Source organism: Marmota monax, unplaced genomic scaffold, assembly GCF_021218885.2.
Source record: "Marmota monax isolate L192 unplaced genomic scaffold, Marmota_monax_Labrador192_F-V1.1 WCK01_AAM20220418_F8-fsc00101, whole genome shotgun sequence".
Classification (NCBI taxonomy): Eukaryota; Metazoa; Chordata; class Mammalia; order Rodentia; family Sciuridae; genus Marmota; species Marmota monax.
Window position 1 is genome coordinate 1,218,635 of NW_026692786.1, and position 21,699 is coordinate 1,240,333.

The 21,699-nt window shown below is 55.3% G+C and overlaps 1 protein-coding gene across 2 annotated transcripts; it reads right to left on the reverse strand.

The window, feature by feature from the left end:
* Positions 1 to 210: 210 nt before the first annotated feature.
* Fxyd3 (FXYD domain containing ion transport regulator 3) lies at positions 211 to 7,736 on the reverse strand. 2 transcript variants are annotated; one of them, XM_046448120.1, is made up of 8 exons: positions 7,696 to 7,736; positions 5,263 to 5,365; positions 3,112 to 3,162; positions 1,972 to 2,004; positions 1,861 to 1,884; positions 872 to 908; positions 552 to 589; positions 211 to 429 (listed from the first exon to the last, which is right to left on the reverse strand). In XM_046448120.1, the coding sequence occupies exons 1-8, from the start codon at positions 7,719 to 7,721 to the stop codon at positions 250 to 252; spliced, it is 492 nt and encodes a 163-aa protein (XP_046304076.1). In that variant the 5' UTR covers positions 7,722 to 7,736; the 3' UTR covers positions 211 to 249. The 2 variants fall into 2 exon arrangements, with proteins under 2 accessions (XP_046304076.1, XP_046304077.1); XM_046448121.2 differs by lacking the exon at positions 7,696 to 7,736 and adding an exon at positions 987 to 1,061 and having other exon boundaries at positions 5,263 to 5,307.
* Between the last annotated feature and the right edge of the window lie 13,963 nt (positions 7,737 to 21,699).

The following is a 21,699-nucleotide window of genomic DNA, read 5'->3' on the forward strand; positions in this document are numbered from 1 at the left end:
CAGAGGACAGGCTTTTCCCAGCTAAGATCCACCCGCTAGCTGCCTGCCAACCCGCAGCCACCTCCCCCAGGCCCCGCCCCGCCCCGGCCGGCCCCGCCCCGGCCGGCCCCGCCCCGCCCCGGCCGGCCCCGCCCTCGTCCAGCCCCGCCCCGCCCTCGCCCAGGCCCCGCCCAGTCCAGGCCCCGCCCTCGCCCAGGCACACACGGTGAGTCTGCTGGCTGCCCGGGCTGCAGGCCGGATGGTTTTGTATTAAAACATTGAACAAAGAGCTCCCTCCCGTGAGCCGTGAGGCGAGGCCCCAGCAAGGCAGCCTGGGGAGGGGCTGGAGGATGTTACCCTGGAGTTCAGGCTCCTGTGGACAGCCAGGACTTGGGGACAAAGACAGGCCCTTCCTTCAGCTGGTCCAACCTCAGCAGTTGTGGGCAGAGCCTAGGAGAGGGGATGGGATTAGCCTGGAGGGGTGGATGGAGTTCTTTGTCCCCAGGGTACGTGTATGTGCACAGCCCCTCCTTGACCCCTGTCCCCCTCAGTCCACGCTGATCCTCTCTTACCTGGAGTGATGAGAGGTGGGGCATCCCCTGGCCGGTGACTAGGGGAGAAAAAAGGTGGTGAGATTCACCTCCACCCGTTTGTCCTCTCCCTCAGGTGAGAGGGGTCTCTGCTCACCCAGACCTGGCTTCCTGGCTATTTTCCAGGAACTAAAGCATTTCAGAATTTGGGGCCTTTGGGGAATTATTAGCTATGAACCATAAACCTTAGAAATAGGCGTGGCAGAACCCTGAGTCTTATCCCCTTGGGGGAGACTTGAAAGGCTCTTTCCCCCTGAAGAGTGTTCATTCTGCAAGAGGAGAGCAGGCAGGAACCGCCTTACCTGGGCTTTGGGCCGAATCTGCATTTGCATTTTCCACCTGTTGGGAGAGTGAGCAGTCAAGGGAGGGGACTCCAGGCTTCGCCCCGCCCACTGCCCCATCAGCCCCTGCGCTCACTCATGAGGACAATGATGCCGATGGCGCACAGGACCCCTGCACAGATGAGTCCTCCGACCCGAAGGCTGTACCAATCTGGGAGAAAATCAGAGGGGACCTCAAGGCCAACCCGGGTCCTTTCTATCCATCGCCCCATCCACTTGACAAATAGGTACTGATCACCCACCATGTGCAGGGCACTGGGGATAGAGAACAGGACAGAACCCAAGCCTGACGGTGCACACCTTCTAGTTTACACCCAGGCAAACAAGATATTTATTGTCAGGTCAGGTGGAGATAAAGCGATCTGAAGGAAAATAGCCAGAGCTGGGAACTGTGAGTCAGAGGGCAGCTGTTTTAGAGAGAGTGGTTAGGGGCCACAACTCTGAGGAGGCCACAACTAAGCAGCCATGTGCAGGAGGTGAAGAAAAGAGCGTGTGGACATATGATAGGAAGTCTCCAGGCAGGGGGATCCACAGGTGCAAAGGTCCTGTGGCTGGCAGTTCTGTGTCTGAGGACCAGCAGGAGGCCAGTGTGGCTGAAGCAGAAATGAGGGACAGTGGAGGAAGTGAGGGCAGAAGGACAAGGGGGAGCAGAACAGTGGAACGTGGTAGGAGAATGCTGATGTAGGTAGAGTCCCTCACCTCTTCCAGGAAGTCTTTCATATAAGCCCTTCTTCTAACAGTTGGTTTGAACCTAATGGCTTCTTGTGGTCTGCCCTCGATTTCTGAGTGTATCTAACTATCTTGCTAGATGAGAATCTTCCCCCAGGCCATGCTGCTGCCTCTTGTTCCTGTGACCCACATCTGACCCTCCACCCATCCTGTGTGGGGACTTGGACACAAGATGGCATGGGGGGTTGGGAGGAGACAAGAAGCCGGGCACCAGCTCTCACCGTAGAAGAAAGGACTGTTTTCATCTGCAAGGAAAGAAAAAAAAGAACATGAATCAAGGACAGCAGCAGTTCGCAGGGGTCCCAGGGGTGGGTGGGGGACCTCTGACTCACCTTCCGGGTCGCTGGCGTCCAGTGCAGACAGACCTGGCGGGGACCAGAGGGAAGGAGGGAGATGGTGATGTGTGGAAGGTCCAGGGGGCCTTGGGAGAGGGTCCCTGGGGCACAGGGAGTCCCAACCCAGTCTCGCTGCCTTGGCGTCCCATCATGGAGACATGGACTTGCCCACTCACCCCCACACCTTTGAGTCACACCAGCCACTTGTCACCTGAAATAGGTTCTACTCTGGGTGGCTTTGGGCCACCGTTCAGTTGCCTGTTTCCAGACACATGGCTAATCCACACCTCCTGCAGAGGTGGGGGGACTTCTCTTATCAAGACGACGTATGGATTTGGCTCCCAAGGCTCGGTTTCCCCCAAGCCAGCCAGATCCATCACCTCCCTTCCTGATTCTGCCACATCCCCCCCACACCTGGGCTGGCATCTGCTCACCATCCCCTGCAAAGTGACTCCCTATTACCGACTTAAATACACTCGAATGTGACTTTCCATGCCTACCCTGAACGGAATGCCAGCCCTGCCCAAAGCAACAGAGAAAGTAAAATGCAGAAGAAAGAAAAAGGCTAGGATTAAATTCTGGTTCCAAGCAGCCGACTGCCCCAGCTCTGGGCCTCAAACTTCTGCTGAAGGGAGATGAATTATTTTTAATCATATTTGAAGCCCACGCCCCGTGCGGGCTGTACCGAGCATGGTTCTAAGTGCTTTTCAAATATTAACTCGCTTAATCCTTGAAATGACTCCGCCAACGGGTGCTCTTACTCTCCTCACTTTGACAGATGGGGAGACTGAGGCGCGGAGTGTTCTGGTCATTTCTCCTGCTCGGCTCGGCTCCCAGCAGCCTCTTGGAATAGTTTAGGGGTGCCTTAGCGACACAGCCCTAGGCCCTGTCTCCTCAGAAGGTTGACAGTTGACAGGGGAATGGGGAAGACGGTGGCTTTCTAGCTGTGTGGGCTGCTGCTAAGAGAGGCCTTGACTTTCCTTGTGTGTCCCTTGAAATCATGAATATGACCCTACGCCCCTAACAGTGACCAGCTTCCCGGGGCAGATAGAAAAATGCAGACCCGCGCATACCCACAGGCTGGGCACCACCTGGCTGGGGTCCCGGGGAAAAGACAACTCAGGGCCTGGGGCTCACCTGACAGGAGGACGAGCAGCCTGAGAGCCACCTCTCGCATGTCGGACGGACCTACAGGAGGCCAGGAAGCAGGCGCAGCATTAGCAGGGCCACGGGGGGTGCCCGTCCCGTGCCTCTGGCTCCTAGTGCCCTCCTCCCGGCCTTCTGCCCAGAGAAGCCTGGCCCTGAGACTGGCCGGGCTGAGACAGGAAGGAGGCCCAAAGTCAAGTGGGGGTGGGGAAGGTCTCAGGCCCGATGAGGAAACAGCTTCCTCAACCCACCGGGGAAGGGACTGTAGGCCCTCAGTGAGTCACTCTGGCAACCAAGCAAGGGAGCCCGGCCTGCTGCTCTCTCCGCCTTCCAGGTGGGGAAACTGAGGCTCTGAGAGGTGACTGCTGGTGCCCCAGGTCACTTGGCCAGGAAGCAGGATTGCAACCAGGCCTGGCTCCCTGGTGGCTGTTCCTAACTCCGGGCTGTCAGGGCCTCGGGGTGTTTGGGAAAGCAGGTGTCAGGAGCCAGGTGGCAGCAGGCCCGGGTGCTGGGGAGTGTCTCCCATAGACAGCGCGGAGCCTGCCCAGCTCTGCCCAGACTTTGCAGGCCTCAGACAGGGGCTGAGCTTCCCCTCGGCTGCAGGGCAGGGTGGAGGGAGGAGAGAAGCCAGGCTGGGGCAGGGGGCTGGGGAGGACAGACTGGGCTGGTACTGGGGGCAGCCCAGCTCCACCTTTTGTCCCACGGTACCCTGCCCGCCTCGGCCCCCACTTAGTCCTGTCCTTGACTCCCGTCCTCCCCAGCCTTGGCCTCCTGGCCCTTCCCAGCCCTGCTCCCTGGCCCATACCTTCCTCCCCGTCCCTGGCAACAGGCCCCTCTTCCCCAGGTAGGCCTGCCCAGCACCTAGGACACTTTCCCCTCCCTCCCTGGCCCAGTGTCAATCTTGTGCCCACCATGCGTACCTGCAGTAAGCCCTGCCCGCTCTACCACCCCCGCACGTGTCATGGGAATCCTGACGGCAGGAGCAGAACCCTCGACCACCCTGCGCTGGACACTGCCCAGAGACCTCGCTGTGCTCTCAACCCCCAGCAACCCCTGAGGCCAACCGTCATCTCACTGATGACAGCATACATGCTCGGCGGCTGGGGGTGCAGGTCTGTCCTGCATGTTCACAGGCTCTTCCATCTCCCTCTCCACCTCCCTGGCCTGGGAATGTCACAGCTCCCCTGTGACACCGGCTCGCAGTCATTTTAGCAGGAGCATTCATTGCCAGCCATCTGAAGTGGCCTGTGTGTTGTCTAACGCTACCTCACAAGGTTCTTGATGACACAAACACTGGCAATAATAGCTGGTGCTTGCTGAGCGCCCGCCCCACGTGGCGCTGTCCTCAGCTCTTGATATCGTTCATTTAGATCACCTTCACAGCTTGATGGAGCTGGCACTATCATGATCCCACGCTGCTGTCACAAACCCTGTCACCCCTGAGAATTCCACTTGATACCATATGCTTCGCATCCTGGGACTGCTGGGTCTCTCCTCTTCCTCTCACCACGGACCTCTCTCCAAGCACCCCCTGGCCTGCCAGGCTCCATGGTCCCCCAAAACCAAGAAATCACCCTGCACCCAAGACTGGGGAGGGGGAGCTGACGGATCCCTCAGCTGTACCCTCCCGGCCAAGGGGCCCCACACCAGCTGGAGGGCTGCATTTGCCACCTGCCCGCTGCTGTCCCCTCTGTTCTTGGGAGCTGGTGGCCAATGACCACGACTTCACGGGTGTGCAGAAAGACCCCTCCTCTCCGTGTCCCTGAAGTCTAACTCACTCCCTGTTTTCTGGCTTCCCCGGTGGCATCCTCTCCTTTTCCTGGAGGTCTGTAGATCCACGCGCCTCCCGCCACGCCCTGAAATACCCTCGATCTACTTAAATACCCCGGCCACCCTGACACCCCAATCCTGACACTTCTGTTCCGCTCAGACGTCCCCAGGTCCCACAGACCCCGCCAGTCTTTCCAGACCCCACCTACAGGTCTCATCCTGCCCTAGCTGCCTGGCTCAGTCCCTGCGAGGAGAATGAAGGGGGGCGGTCACAGGAAGGGAGGGGGCTTCCTCCAATCTCTGGCCATCAGAAAAGGACCTTGGAGGGGGACGGTTCTCAGGGGTCTTGCGGGAGAGGGCCCTGGTGCTCACCTGGTGCTGGCTCCTCTGGTAGAGCTGAGGTTCCGGGAGAAAGCCAGTTGCCAGTGGAGTCCTAGTTCTGACTCTATCTGCAGCTGCCACGCCCTGAGCAAACCTGGGCAGGTAGAGAACCAGCCGGGCTCCCTAAGGCTGGGGGCTCCCCCACCCCATTCCTGCTCTTAAAGAGACAGCTCCACCCCCTCCCCAGTCACGGCCACAGGTCACCAAGGGTTCAGCAGCCTCAGGTGAGGTGCAGGGAGAGCAGGATGGGCTGGGACTTGGTCCCTTGAATTAGGGGTGGGACTTTCTCTAATCTCCTGAAACCAGAAAGAGATCTTGGAGGGGGAAGGTTCTGGGGTCTCTGATGGCAGAGCTTCTGTCTGGCAAGATTGGGGAGAGAGGTGACCCATCCACCTAGCAACCGTCCTTCTTTGGCTTGGGTGGTGTGTTTTGCTTGGGGGAGGGATTACTGGCCACTATGGGGGTTTAAAGTCCCTTTCAGGCCACATGTCTTTGTTGACACCATTTGAGGGTCAGTAGAAGATGCTGATATGATCAAGGTCCTGATGTGAAGGAGACACGGGAACACCAAATAAGGGTGCCCGGACCAGGCCACCACCCCCAGCCTGCCCTGGAAGACTAGGCTCCCTGGCCCTTGCTCCTCCCAAGGTACTGGGAGCAAGGTTCCTGGGTCCACAGCGCGGTGCTAGGTGGGGGGCTGCCTCCCACTCCAGAAGGTCGCCTGCCCTGTGCAAGGCCCTGTCCTTCTCTCTCCGGTCACCCCCGCCTCACAGCATTCCTTCCGGCTGGGGTCTGTAGAGGCCCCCACATGGTCCCTGTTGGGGGTGCCCCCTCCCCCTAATTCTGCCTTCTTAGACAGAGGGACTTTTGTCTGGGGGCTGGAGAGAGAACAAGGCACCATTGAGCGGCTGGCAGAGGATTGGGGTCACGGGGAGGGGCAGGGCCAGGAAAGGGTGGCTCTGCACTGGCCACCAGCTGGACTCCAGGCGACCCCCAACACCCCCGTGGGGGAGGGGAGGCGGCGGCAGGCCCCAGGCCAGGGAGCGGGTGTTCTTGGGAGTGTGCAAAGCAGAGCAGGAAAAGGGTATTTGGGGTCGACTCAGGGAAGTGGGGGCAGGGAGAGGAACCCCGCTTCTCATCAGGGAGGGGCAAGCCTTGCTGTTCCAGATACAAGCCTTCTGTTAGGATTTTCCCTCCAGCAGTTTCTCAATTCCGGGCCCCAGACTAAACCAAGCTCCGCCACCCCCCACCCCCACCCCCGTGAAGGAGGGGCCCGTCCGCACAGGAGAGAGGGACAGTCAGGGCACAGCTCAAAACAGAGGAGTGCGGGGAGATAGAAGCAGAGGAACAAGGACAGGGGTGGTGGCGGGAGGATCTGAGTCCAGCTAAGGGAGGCTTTGTGTCCAGTGAGAGAGCATCTCTTCCCTGGACGTCGAGTCTGGACCTCCCTGAAAAAACCCCTTGGTGGGCTTGGGAGCAAGGTGGTGACGCCCTCTGCTGGAAAGTGTAGGAACTGCAGGCATCAGAGAGTGGCGGCAAGTGGGTGGGGACAGGAAGGGCGCTCTGCTCTGTCCTTCGTCTCTACCCGTCTGCGGGCTCAGATGCCAGAGACCAGGCAAGAGTCCCGAAGGAGTGAAGCAGAACAGGTGTGAAACCGTAAAGCACCACGGCCACTGGGCAAACTGGAGACCACTGTCATATCCAAAAAGGTCAGAGCAAGTCCCAGTGGATGGAGGAATATCTCTCAGGGACCTTGCTAAGGGAACAAAGCTAGTACAGGGAAACTGCAGAGTGTGCCATCACTGTAAGGAGAAAACCGTTTTCATGCATACACTTGTAAGGCATCTTTGGAAATCTGACCCCTTGGCTATTTCGGGAGAGGGGACATGGGAGGCAGGAGGACATTGTGGAAGAGACTCCTCATCATATGCTCCTTTTACCTTTAGAATTTTATGTTTGGAAATGTGCATCTCAAAAAAAAAAAAAAAAGGTTAATTAAAACCATTAGAAGATTGCATCTACAGTTCCAGCCAATGACCACCGTATTTTCCATAGATGTCAGAAATTTGGCCAGGCTCGGGGTTGTGCATCTGTAATCCCAGTGACTCAGGAAGCTGAGGCAGAAAGATCACAAGTTTGAGACCAGTCTCAGCAACTTAGCAAGGCCCTAAGCAACTGAGTCTCTAAATAAGATAAAATTTTAAAGAAGGAAGGGCTGAGGATATGGTTCGGTGGTTAAGCTCCCCTGGTTCAATCCCTGGTACAAAAGAGGAAGGAAGGAAGGGAGGGAGGGAGGGAAGGAGGGAATCAATTTGAATCTTGTGGGTGAATACTCAATATTAAAAGCGAGCTAAGATTTATGTTAAATTATGAAGGTCAAACAAGACACAGTTAAGAGCAGGTTTCAAGTCTGGGGGATCCTACCCATCAGCGACTTCTGTCAAGCTCATATTCTGAATCTTTCGTTGCCGTGGTCTTAGGTTCTGTTGTGCATGTGTTTATAGGGCTTTTTGCTCAACTTAGGCCAATCATAAAACTCTTCCTAGGCTGGGCCTGAACATGCCACAGCCACGTGGGCATTGGGCCAGAGCTGGGATTGTGGCCAGGAGGATGCTGAGACCCTGTGTATACAGACATCCGGGTCCCTGGCAAAGCCCATGGGGAGTGGAGTTAGGTGTGGTCATTTCCCTCCTGTGGGGGTTGGGTCTCTTTGGGAGAGAGTCTTCCTGGCTGATTTGACTTCAGACATATTTAATGAGCACACAGGCATCCCTGAGCATCTGTGCCTAACAAGCCAGAAGCCCCTTGGGTACCAGAATGCACAGATGCTCAAGTTCCTAAATATAAAATCCAGTAGTATTTGCATAGAACCCATGAGATTCTTCCCACATGCTTTAAATCATCTCTAGATTCCTTACAATATCTAATACAATGTAAATGCTATGTAAATGGTTGTTGTACTGTTTTGTTTAGGGAATAAATGACCAGAAAAAAGTCTGTACCTGTTCGATACAAATGCAATTTTTTTCCTGAACACTTTCACTCTGTGGATGGTTGAATCCATGGATGTAGCATGGCAGACACGAAGGGCTGACTGTACATATAACATATTTTATATATGGATATATATTATGTAGATGATAAAATGACTTCAAGTGTTTCCCTCCATTTTGCTTTTGAAATCATTTGGTTCCCGAAGGACCTATGGAGACTCTGCTAGCTTATAATTACTCAGAATCCTGGAAATTCTTGCAAAATGAGAAAAACCAAACCTTCAGGCAGTTTTTGAATATTGCAAAGTTTTCGGGGACTAGAGACTAAAGCAGAGAATCAATCTGGTATTAGGCAGTCATGGATTTCAAAATTTTACTAATTTTCATTCAATAATTTGGTGGGTACTTGTTTAAGGCCGATTGCTTATGTGGGCTCTTGGTCCTGGACGGACCAGCCTCAGGTGTGGAGCCAGAGATGCCCCCACTCAGGACAGGCAGAGGCTGAGAGGCCCAGTCCCACTTCCTGGGCCAGAAGGGGACACAGAGACATATGGACAGGTGAATGTGGCTAGTCAGGCTCTACGCAGCTGTCCCCTGTGGTCTCAGGCGTCAGCACCTCTGGGAGAAGCACCTCAGGAGCCGCAGGTGGCCCTGTCCTGCTACCTGGGGCTGGCGTGGTGATGGCTACTCCAGCCTGGCTTCTGGAGCCATGCATGAGGTGCCCCATGGGGTGACCCAGCATCTATGGACCTCTTTGAGACCCCTCCCCATGTTGCACGGAGATCAGAACCTGACAAAACAAGCTAGAAATGTAGATTTTTATGATGAAAATCTCTGGATGTTTAAATATTGGTAGCTGACTTTGAATTTTCTTGACACTTTGTAGGACAAATGAAATGTGTCCTCTGGTCGGAAAAGGCCCTGGGGCCACTACTTTGAGCTCCCCAGCTGAAGGGGTAGGCCAACTGGGGAGAGGCTCAGCGTCCCCCACCCCCATTGTCATTAATCCTGCTCCAGACACCTCGGCCTCCCTGCGAGTTCTAGAACATTCCACAGAATGTCTGTGGTGTTTCCGCCCCAGAGATTGGCAGCTTTAGCTCCCTCTGCCTGGGATTCCCCCTGGGGTCTGCTTGGTTCATTGCTTCACTTCTTCAATTCCAGGCACCGATGCCACCTTCTCAAGCAGCCTGCTCTGACCACTCTACATACAGCCCCCACCTCCACCGGGCCCCTTAACTGAATCCAATTATTAAGCTTCTTTTAATTCACAAGTTGGTTCTGTGTACCCCGAAGTTCATAGAGGTGGGATTTATTCCCAAAGGCAGCCGTGCTGAGGGACAGCTTAAGAGCTGATGAGGTCATGAGAGATAGATGCATTTCGCCATTATGGGAGTGGGTTAGTTATTGTGAGAACGGGTTATTCTAGAAGCAAGGTTGTACCCCTGTTCACTTTTTCTCACCCTCTCCTGCCCTTCCACCTTCTGCCATGGGATGATGCAACAAGAAGCCCTCACCAGATGCCGGTACCATGCTCTTGGACTTCCCAGCCTCCAGAACTGTAGGCTGAATCCATTTCTGTTCATTATAAATTATAAACATTCCCACTTGGCAGCAGTAGTTGAAGGGTCAGGTCTCTCTCCCTGAGGTGACCCTGGCCCCATCTTTCCTTGGTTTGAGGCTTCACAAGAAAGAGTAAGAAGAAGGAGACTCAAGGGTCGTTCTGGCCCCAGGATTGTGCCTGTCATCTCCAATCTTAATCCCATCTTGCACCTGGATGGCCTCCATGACAGATCCAGCCTCGGGGAGGCATCTGGGGGTGGTTTGCACAGCAAAGACCCCAGGGCTGGCATCCTGTGTCCAGGAAGAGAGGGTATATCTGCCCACTTGAGGTGAGATGGTACCACTGAGGACATGCCTGCTCATGTTTTATGATTCCCTTCTGAAAAAAGCTCTGTTTGTCAACTGACTATAAGAAAAAACTGAATCTTTTTTTTTTTTTTGTACCAGGGATTGAACTCGTGTACTTGACCACTGAGCCACATCCCCAACCCTATTTTGTATTTTATTTAGACACTCAAGGTCTCACTGAGTGGCTCAGCACCTTGCCATTGCTGAGGCTGGCTTTGAACACTTGATCCTCCTGTCTCAGCCTCTCAAGCTGCCTGGATTACAGGTGTGCACCACTGTGCCTGGCTGAATCTCTTGTAAGGCCAGACAAGTGGGCAGGAAAAGATTTCTGAGATAGAAGAATCTAGAAACAAACAAGCAAATAAAACAAAACACCTTATATATAAATAGAAATAAAGCCAAGGCGGCAAGATATTAAGAACTGGTCAATCTATGAAGGCTCTCTAAGTTCGTTATATGGCTAATGTAACTTTTCTGTAGTCAAAAATATTCAAACTCAGCGTTGAGAAAAAAAAATCAATAAAAATATAAAGTAATAAAACCACAAGATAAAAAATAATTCCGAGAGGATGGAGGGGAAAGTAAATTTAGAATCTGGTAACCTAAAAGTTAAACAGAATTTAATTGAATGTAAGAAATTACGCATTTATGCATGTTATACACCTACCAAATATTACTCAGGGGTTGTTTTCCTGTGGATAAAAGTCTGTGTTCTGTTGGGTCCCTGCCTCCCCAACATAATGTCTTATTTCCTCCTGGATCAATTCACAGGCCGTGACCCCTCAGTGCGCGGGTCCACCCCTTCCTCGCTGGGGGTGACAACCCGGCTCTGGGCTGCCCAGCATTGTTCTCCCAGGGTCCCTGAGGCTCTGAGGCCTGAGCAAATCAGAAGGGCAGGAAAAGGTTTCTGCGCGCTCAGGCTGAGGCTGGCAGGCTCCGCTGGCTGCAGAGGCAGGGCCGTGAGTCTGCAGTTCCGGAAGCTGCCTGGCACCCCCTGCCAGGGGAGGCGCTGACTCCTTGGCCACTGGCATCCTGGGAGCATCCAGCTCAGCGCCCCCTGTCCCCTGGTGCTGCCTTGGCATGCAGGTGCTGCACCCAGAGAGCCAGGAGCCCTACAGCGCACTTAGAGACCCTTCCTAGATTCGCCCACTCTTAACATTTTGGGGGTGCCAACTGGGACACCAGATCCTGGCACATGCGCTATTCTCCCTGCAGAGGAGACTGTGACCCTTAAGGCTCTGTCACTTAGGGACAAATCACACCCTTCAGGAAAGGTCAGAGTGAGGATTCCCACCCAGGATCCCTGTGCGGTGTGTGTGGGGGGGGTGATAAAGGGACAACGAGGGTCCCTGGAACTGTCAGGGTCCCCAGAACAGACAGCAGGGTTCAAAGAGCAGATGAGACCTCCGAGAGGATTTCCAGAACAGCCACTGCCTCCACCCCGACCAGCCGCCATCCCCTCCTCCCTGCCCCCTGCTCCTGTCCCTGCCCCCCGCCTGTTCCCAGGGAGCCTGCGACCTCCCGAGTTGGATCAGGGCCCTCCCAGGTCAGAGCTGCACCTCACTCCCAGTGAAGGCAAAAGCCCTGGGCACAGCAGTGACTTCCCAGCCGCTCTCCGACCTGGTCACCCGCTGCCCTCCTCCCCTCACTCACCGGCTCGCTGGCGGGGGAGGGGGGGGGGCGCTGCACGGCCACCCGCTCCGCCCTTCACGCCGCCCACCCAGCCTCCTGGCCCTCGTGGTCCACACCACGGGGTTCACGGCTCCCGGATGTGCACGGGGTCCCTCATCTCTTCCAGGTTTTGCTCAGTCGTCCCCTTCTCAGTGAGGCACCCCTCCTCGGCCACGAAACTTAGGACCATTTTTCTCTCTGGAACCCCAGCACCTGCTCTTATTCTTGCCTTTTTAAATTTATTTTTTAAATAAAATTTTAAATTTATTTTAAAAATTATACATGGGTTTTCAATTTATTTTTTTCTGTAGCACTAATAAACTGACTAATATGTTTTTGTCTCTCCCTCCTCTAGAGTGTAGCTCCTTGCAGAAGGGACCTGGGCCATCCCACTCCCTGCTGTTTCCCCAGCACCAGAGCATAGGGCTTGGCGCATAGTAGGTGCTCAGAAAATGTCTACTGAGCATCAGTGAAAACCATACTTGAAAGTTACTGTATCCCAGGTCCCATAATACACGACTCAGACTCCCCATCCTCCTTAAGTCTAGCACAGGTTTAGGAGCACACAGTAGGCCCACAGGTGGAGAGGAAAGGAACTCAGAGCCAGACAACCTGAGTACACATGCTCGCTTTGGTATTTTCTCACTGTGTGATCTCAAAAAGAAAAAAAAAAAAGTGCCGGGCTCCCTTCCTGGGCCTCAGTTTCCCCGTCTGCACAATTGAGATAATAATAGCAGTCCCCCTGCAGAGCTGCCCTTTGGATTCAATGGGATTGTTGTGTGGGAGGCTGACAGTGTGACTAATTCCGAAAGCTGGTGCCCTTCCTGGAAGCGGGTGGAGTGGGAGGGGTGCGGCTGTGTGTTTTCCAACAGCCAACAAAGGGACGCTTGTAGGCAGGGGCCCTCGGGCGTGGAAAACACAGCCACCCCGTGGGTGCAGACAAAAGTGTCAGGTCTCAGAGGGAAGGTTTACCAGGGCCTTTATGTTCTGTGAAGACTGTTACAACAAGCAGGACTGGTTTGGGGACAGAGGACACCATAGAGGGCCCCATTTTGCCCACTGGCACAGGGCATCTGAGTGTTGGTGGGGGATCTCTACCACCTGCAGCTCCTGAGAATACACTGGGACAGGCTTAAGGTGACCTCTGAGCCACAGAGGTTGGTTCAGGGGCGTCCCATGAAAGTGAAATATAAGAATCTTGTTCAACACTTGGTTTCAGAAAAGATTTGGATTTTGGACAGTGAAGATTGTACCTTTGAGGCCTGGTAATTCTACAGTTGTTTTTCCACCATATGAAAAGCCATCCTACAGCCAAAGCTGCTACTATAAAAGACCACCAACCAGTAAAAAAGAGTCTGAGAAATCAAATTTATACCTTGGTCAAACCATACCTGATCTCATAATCCTTCTGGAATTTTTAGTTATGTAATCTAAAAGTTTAACTTAGTTTAAATGAGATTTTCTGTTACTTGCAACCCAAACAATTAAGATTATATTTAGAGGAAGTTTGTGGACACAGAATCACTGCGTTTTCACTAGGATAGGTCATGATTTTCACTTAGTTTGAGCAGATGCTTTGTTGTTGTTGTTGTTGGTACCAGGGATTGAACTCAGGGGCCCTCAACCACTGAGCCCCATCCCCAGCCTCTTCTGTATTTTATTTAGACACAGGGTCTCACTGAGTTGCTTAATGCCTCACTTTTGCTGAGGCTGGCTTTGAATTTATGATCCTCCTGCCTCAGCCTCCCAAGCAGCTGGGATTGCAGGCGTGTGCCACCAGACCAGGCCAGATGCTTTTTCTTTCTTTTCTTTTTTTTTTAAGCTTGATGATGTTGGTGGGTGCTCAGCTCAGCCAGGCCAGGCTCTCTCGGCACCGACAACCTGGGTCCTGTGGACGTGGATAGATGTCCTTGAGATGGGTGCAGTGGGGCTGCTGGACCTGTTCCCGTTCCCAAGTTCCAGCCTGGGGAAGGGCAGTGAGCTGGGGAGCCCAGGGCTTGGCCCAAACAGGGGAGAGGTGCCTGGGAACTTAACTGTCCTCTTGTTGAATGTGGCAATAAGCAAGTGCTCCTTTGTCTGGCAGGTGCCAGGGGAGAGCAGTGGCCCTGAGCATGCCCTGGGGGTCCCGCAGCTCTGCCCAGGGCTCAGGGAGAAGGGCAGCGTGCGCAGCGTGGTGGAGCCTGCCCAGCAGACTTTCTCACTGCGCGGGGGCACCTGCTGCCCATGGAGCAGCCACACGGGACGAGAGGACAGGCAGCCGGTCCCGCCAGGTACCAAGCCCTCCCATGGGCAGCCCTGTAGGCACAGTGTCGGGCAGCAGGCTGGGCGCAGGGGCTGGGCCAGGAGGAGCCGCCAAGCCCAGGTGACTGTGGGGAATGCGGGCAGCTCTGGAGGGAGGAGGACGGGGCACGTAAGTGGGCAGCGCTACTATTCCAGGACGTTTCCCCCCAGAGGGAGGACGAGGAAGGGGGGGTTGAGAGGGCCAGGGCAGGCCTTGGGGCCAGGGGAAGGGCCATCAGGGAGGTAGCGTGGTGATGTGGCGGTGGCAGCCGTGGTGCTGGTGATGATATTGGTGATGATGGTGACGGTGGTGTGGTGGTGATGTTCATGGGGGTGGTGGTGACATTGGTGGAGGTGATGGTGATGGGAGAGATGATGCTATTGATGGAGGTGGTGATGGTGATGGTGGCGATGACATTGGCAGTAGTGTTGATAGTGGTGACGATGTTGATGGTGTTGGTGGTGATGATGTTGATGACATTGTTGGTGGTAGTGATGACATTGGTGGTGTTGTGATGATGTTGGTGGCAATGGTGATGATGTTGGTGGTGATGATGTTGGTGGTGGTGATCGTGGTGATGGTGATGGTAGTGGTGACGATGTTTATGGTGATGATGTTGGTGGTGGTGATGGTGATCATGATATTTGTTGGTGGTGGTCGTTATACTAGTGGTGGTGGTGGTGATGGTGGTGGTGATGGTAGTGACGATGTTGATGGTGTTGGTGGTGGTGATGGTGGTGACATTGGTGGTGTTGTGATGATGTTGGTGGCAATGGTGACGATGTTGGTGGTGCTGATGTTGGTGGTGGTGGTGATGGTGGTGGGGATAGAGATGGTGAGGTGGTGACAGTAATGACAGTGGCAGTGTGGTGATGCTGCTGCTGGTGGTGGCAATGGAGTTAATAATGGGTGTGAGATAACACTGCTTGAGCACCACCTGCATGCCAGGCCCTGCTCCGTACCCTGCTAGGTATTCTCTCTTTAATTCTCAGTACTTTCTTCCTGGATTCCCTGAGTCAGCTAGAAACCGCAAACGATTGTTATCATCTCATCCATGGAAAGAACTACCTGCACCTGAGCAGTCACCGGGCGCCTGCTCTTCACACGCCACATTAACAAGCCTTTCGCTCCCTTTCCTTTACAGATGAGGAAACAAAGACCCAGAGAGGTCAAGTGACTTGCCCAAGGTCACAGAGCCAAGAAGTGATGGGCTGGGCTTAAGAACAAGCCTGTGGGCTCCCTGAGGCTGCATTCCCCCTGGCACAATGCCAACCCCATGAGCAGGACACAGTCCCACGTTGCTGCCCGCCCCCAGCCCACTCTACCCCTCTGCCTACCTGGTCCCCCTGCCATGTGGGCTCCTGAGCCCTTACAGAGCAGTGAGAAAGTGCCCGGCGGGTGTGGGACTTGCACCCCTCGAGCTCCTGAAGTATAAGAAGGCATCGGTGGGAAGCGCGACTCTGCTGCTCAGCTAGAAAACTCAGGTGCATCCCAAAGACAGCGGGAGGCACAGCGGCGTGTTTCCCACTGACCCTGGGGGGCCTTGCACAAGCTACTGAGCCTGCCTGTGCCTCAGTTTCCTCATCTGTGAAACAAGAATACTATGGGCAGGAGGATATGGGGACTGAATGACGCCCCTGGCATGGTCACTTAGCACCCATACAGTGCCCGTGAGCCTCCTCACTTCCCGATCCCTAACCCACCCTGGCTGGGATGACGGCTATGAGCAGAAGTGACATGGGGGACTTTGAAGGTGAGGAATTGGAGAGCTGAGGTGCCCATGTTGCTAGGGTGGCATCACAGGGTGGAAGTGAACTTGACGGGTGCCCAGGAGAATACTGTGAGATCTGCAGATGAGAAAAACACCCCTGGTCATGCACAGTCGAGTTGTTACTGCAGCACAACCCAGCCTATCCTGACTGCTTCAACAGTGCTCAGGCGTTATTATTGAAAGGTTTGAAGCAGGTGGGATTTTCTGAGAGACAGTTAGCCAGACAGTTAGTGAAGTGTACAGTGACTTCACTTGGGTGTCTTTGACCTAGGAGGAGGTGGCTTTGGGCCAGTTGGTGAGATCATTCTAGGAAAGATCCTCCCGTGGGGACACCTGCTCACCACAGGCCACAAGATGTCTCCAGGGCTGCACCGGCAGGTCACAGGGTACACAAAGTGTTCCTCCGTCCCCTGGTGGCACAGAGGTAGTGGATGCAGTTCTCCATGGGCACCGAGGCTCCAGATCTCTACCGCAGGCCCTGTGGGGCCCTTCATGGGCACCCAGCCATGCACAGAAGGCTGGTACAGGGCTGCCTTGTCCAGTGGGCACAGAGGGGCTAGGCCATGGGCATCAGAGCACCACGTGTGTCAGAGACACCCAAGTCATCCTGAGGATCCATGCTAAAGTCCCCACCCAGGCCACAGAGGGCGTTCATGTAGCTGTCAGGCACAGTCACCCTAGGGCCTGGGGTTCGTGGACAGCCAGCGAGAGGCCAGAGGCAGCTGGGACCACCCAGACATGGAGAAGGCCCTGAGTGTTCCTCCAGCCAGGGGCAGGGGCAGCTGACCTGGGACCTGTTCACCTGGAACACAGACACCCAGGCAGTGTCAGGGGCCCCGCCCAGTCACCAGCTCCCCCTGGACCCTGTCCTCCACTCTCCACGGAGCACCCAGTGGGTCTTTCTTTCTTTCTTTTTCCTGGTACAGAGGAATGAACCCAGGGGCACTTGAGCACTAAGCCCCATCCCCAGCCCTTTTTGAATATTTTGAGCCAGGGTCTCACTAAGTTGCTGAGGCTGGCTTTGAACTTGTGATCCTGCTGCCTCAGCCTCTGGAGTCACTGGGATTAGGCCTGCGTCACAGCACCCGTCTCCAGTGGGTCTTTTAAAGTCACACATTGGACCCCATTGCCCCCTTGCTTTAACCTTCTATGGCTCCCTACTTCCCCCGTGGATAATCTAAACTCCTCACCATGACCATGTGGTCCCATGAAACTGGGCTCCAGTGCCACTCTGCGCTCATGTCCTCTCAGGGCCCCTCGCCCTGTCACTCCCTACTATTTCTCAAATGCCCAGGGACCATCATCACCTCTGGACCTGTCCCTGGCTGTGTCCTTTGCCTGGACCCTCCCCCACTCTTCTCCAGACCTCTCAGCCAGGTCCCCATCCCAGGGCTGCCCTGCCGGCCCCGCCTCAGGGTGCAGCCCCCACCCTCCCCTGCTTTGTTCTTCTCCAGAACAATATCTCACGACGTTGCCAGAAGTTCACTTAATGTATCGGTTGGTTGTCTTGCTCCCAGGGAATTCTCGTCTATTTTATTTTTCAACAAAATCAGGAAACACCCAGCATCTCAGGAGGCTGAGGCAGGAGGATCGAGAGTTCAAAGCCAGCCTCAGCAACTCAGTGAGACCCTGTCCCTAAATAAAATACAAAATAGGGCTGGGGACGTGGCTCAGTGGTCAAGGGCCCCTGAGTTCAATCCCTGGTACCAAAAAGAAGAAGAAGGAGAAGGAGAAGGAGAAGGAGAAGAAGAAGGAGGAAGAAGGAGGAGGAGGAGGGGGGGGAAAGAAAGAAAGAAAGAGAGAGAGAGAGAGAGAGAGAAATGACCATAGAAAGATGACTTAAGACATTGATGAATATGACTACTTGGAAGGAAAGAAAGTGCGGGGGTATGAGAAGGACTGGGAAGGATGACTCCTTTCATAGGAGTGGTCAGGGAGGACTTCTTGGGGGAGGTGACATTTGAGCAGAGATTTGAAGGATGAGAACAATCTGTTAGGTGAGGACCTCAAGGCAGAGGGACTAGCCAGTGCAAAGGTCCTGAGGTGGAAGCCTGCCTGGGGTGCTGGAGGACCCTCAGGGAGGTCATGTGATTAAAGCAGTGTGGGGACTAGAGAGAGGACAGGAGGGCAGCAAGATGAGAGATCAGTTCTGCTGGGTCACATCGACTCACTCTGAGTAAGATGAAGCCATGGGGGTACTCTGGGGTAGGAGAAAATGTGACCCGAGTTGATGTCACTAAAGATCGCATCTTTACCTGCTGGGGTGGGAGTGACTTGGCTTTGCCATTAATGTTGGGTTTACTGATCAAACACCTTCATTCCCTTACTAAATGTCTTGTCCTGGGCGATTTCACCCCTCAATGCTCACACACTGGGAGGTACCATCAGCCCCATCGTATAGAGGGAAACTGAGGCACCGAGGTAGAAAGCCTCCGGACCAAGGTCAGTAGCTAGTAAATGGCACTCTGGGATTTGAACCCAGGACCCAGGGGCCCAGCCCCACTTTGCCTGCTAGAGCATCCAGGTGGACCCAATGTCCATCAGCCCCCCAACACAAGGCCCTGAACAAGAGGACGAGTGGCGGCCCACATCTCCTGGTCTTCCTGTTCATGAGCCCAGGCCAAGCTGCTGAGAAATACACTGCATCCTGCTGCCAGGATCCTAGGCCTTCCTAATGTCCCTGAGGCCAGATGTGGGTTTGGAATGAGGCACCCAAGGAGAGGTCACCCGCGTCCTCCCCTTGTCTCTTCCCAGCCGCCCGCTGCCCTCTCACAGCTGCACAATACTCACCACGGCCTGTGCTCACTCCGCCCAGGGTGGACCCCGCCGTTGTCCTGCCATAGGGCCTGGATGGTCACATGGGCAGGATGGGCCGGGCATGAGGCCAGGGTGGGACTGGACATGGCTCTGAGCCCTTTAGACAGAGCATTCCCTGTCCTGGCACCATGTCCACAGGACCTGGGCAGAGGGACCGCCAGGTCTGCAGGGCTGCCCAGAGGCCCCTGGGGCTGCAGCTCATGGAGTGAACCGGGGTCCCAGGAGGCTGCAGGGCGGGCAGGGCCCTCAGTCCACTTCTAAGTGCAGCAGAGCCCCCACTTCTTCCCTCGGCACGGGGGACGCTCTGGGGGGACCATCTCTTCAGCCCGCTGCCTTTTGTGGTGCTGGGGATTGAACCGAGGGTCCCACACGCATGTTCCGCCTCTGAGCCACATCACCAGGGTTCTCGGGGACAGAGGACTAGAGCCAGGACCATCCCAAACTGTCCTGCCAGCAATGACAGCTGCCCTCCTGCCACATCCATGTCTACCTGCTGGGTCCTGGGGGCACCTCAGGGCTCAGGCCCCTGACCTGCGCTCAGATGGCCAAGGGGGTGTGTGCCCGGTGTGCTCTGGGCCATCGTTCTCACCAGGCTCTTGAAGCTGGTGGCAGGTCCCATTGCAGGTGTGCAGGTGGGGTCTCCACAGAGCCAGAGAGTCCCATCATGATGGGCAGCCCCCAACCCCCGTGCTGGCAGCACTCATGGTCCCTACAGCATGAGGGTGGCACCCGGCCAGTGTCCAGCCACTCGGCGCACGCACTTCTGGTCATAGGTGGCTGCATCCAGAGGGACATAGCAGCCCTGAAGGTGGCAGCCACAGCAAGCACAGGGCTCACAGCCATTGCCTCCAGGGCGACACCCTCGTGGCAGAAACAGCCAGCTGACCACTCACAGGTACAGGGTGCAGAGGAGTTGGGCCTGGGACAGGTGACGGGCAAGCTGGCTTCAGAAGTCAGAGTAGCTGAGCCACATCACCAGGGTTCTCTGGAACAGAGAGAGGACTAGAGCCAGTGCTACTCGCCTGGACCATCCCAAACTGTCCTGCCAGCAATGACAGCCACCCTTCTGCCACGTCCACGTCCATCTGCTGGGCCCAGGGGGCCACACACCTGTAATCCCAGTGATTCCGGAGACTGAGGCAGGAGGATCCTGAGGTCAAAGCAGCCTCAGCAAAAGCAAAGCACTAAGCAGCTCAGTGAGACCCTGCCTCTGATAGAATAGAGAATAGGGCTGGGGATGGGGCTCAGTGGTCGAGTGTCCCTGGGTTTGTCATAGTAGCTGTCGGCCAGACCCACCACACCTAGGGGAGGGAGAGGAGGCCTGAGGGTGAAACCAGAGGGAGGCAAAGCCAGGGTGGTGAAGGGCAGGCGGGGGCAGCGGTGGTCCCCAGGATGACCTCCAGACCTCCACTAATGCTTCCTCGCCATGCACTTGGCTGTTCGCGTCACAACTGCAGGACTCTGAAATGGGTGCACGTGGTGAATAACTCTGGACAACTGAGTTGTGGGGAGGTGGGAGGCGAGGTGGGGACAGGGGTTAAGAGGGGCCTTCATTCTGTTCTGAGGCTTGGGTCACCATCCCAAGCAGGACTCCGGGTGTCCCTGGGGGTGAGGGGTTTCAACCAGCCAGAGAAGGTGGCATCCTAGCTGGCTCAGGGGTGAGCTGGGGCCGGCAAAAGCACAGGGGGACATGCCAAGTTTTTGTTCACGACTAAAAGGCTCAGGGGTCTCTCCAGGGAAACTGGGCTAACTGGGCTGCAAGAAATAACCACACAAGAGACACAAAGACCTTTTTCTTTGGGGTCGCTGTGATGGCTCCTCTGACCTTAAAGGTCCGCAGGAAGAGAGAGAGCACGAGAGCACGGCTGACCCCTTTTATTGAGGAGAAGCTATTCAAATGAGGCAAGGGGTCAGGTTTCAGGGGGCTGAGTCTTTCTTCATGATGTCCACTGTCAGCAGGTTGACTGACACCTGGGTAGGCCACACCCAAGGGCAGAGTAAGAGGAGGGGACACACACAAGGCACTTCCATGGAAGATTCTATCCCAAACAGGGCAAGGGGTTAGATTACAAAGGAACAGGTGAGTGTAGCTCCACCCATGGGGCTGTAGGAAGCCACTCCCAGGCACAAGACACAGTTACTTGAACCCTAGAAGAGCCGGGCAGTCTAGCAGCATGGGTGCCTGATGCCACATCGCCCAGCAGGGGAGTTAACTCGGTCACGTGCGAGGTTGGTCTCCCACAGGCACATGCTGGCTCACCACCCAGGCAGACAGATACCGGGCAGCGTGCAGAGCTGGGTGCAGGGCACAGGGTCCTCATGCCAGGGGCACTTGGCAAACGACCCAGAGCCGTTCATGAGAAGTCCGCAGAGGTGTGCCACCCAGGCATGTCCTGGCAGGGTTTGATACGTCCAGTGTCCTGCCAGCAGCTGGGGGATCACGGAGAGTCACCACCTCCAGGCCTCACCCCCTGCCTCTCGCCTGCCAGCCCCCTCCCGCCCCAGCCCCTCCAGCCCTCCCCAGCCCCTCCCTGCCAGCCTCAACAGCCCCTGGGGCAGAGTTACAAATATTTCAGAACCTCAAGCCTGACTCAGTGGCTCAACCTCTAATCCCAGCGGCTCGGCAGGCTGAGGCAGGAGGATCAGGAACTCAAAGCCAAACTCAGCAAAAGCGAGGCACTAAGCAACTCAGTGAGACCCCGTCTCTAAATAAAATACAAAATAGGGCTGGGGATGTGCTCAGTGGTCAGGTGCCCCCGAGTTCAATCCCAGGTACACCCATCGGCCCCATAACGAAAACCTCGAGCCAGAGTCCCAGATGATTCCCGTCCTGCCCCTCAGCACAGGGTAGGTACTAAGTTGATCATGGATTCTGGAATCAACATAATTGACTTAAAACCCCAGCTCCACTGCGTGACCAAGTCTCCAAATGTGTGTTGTCCCATACCGTGGTCACTGCCACAGGTGGCCATGGAGTCCTTCAAATG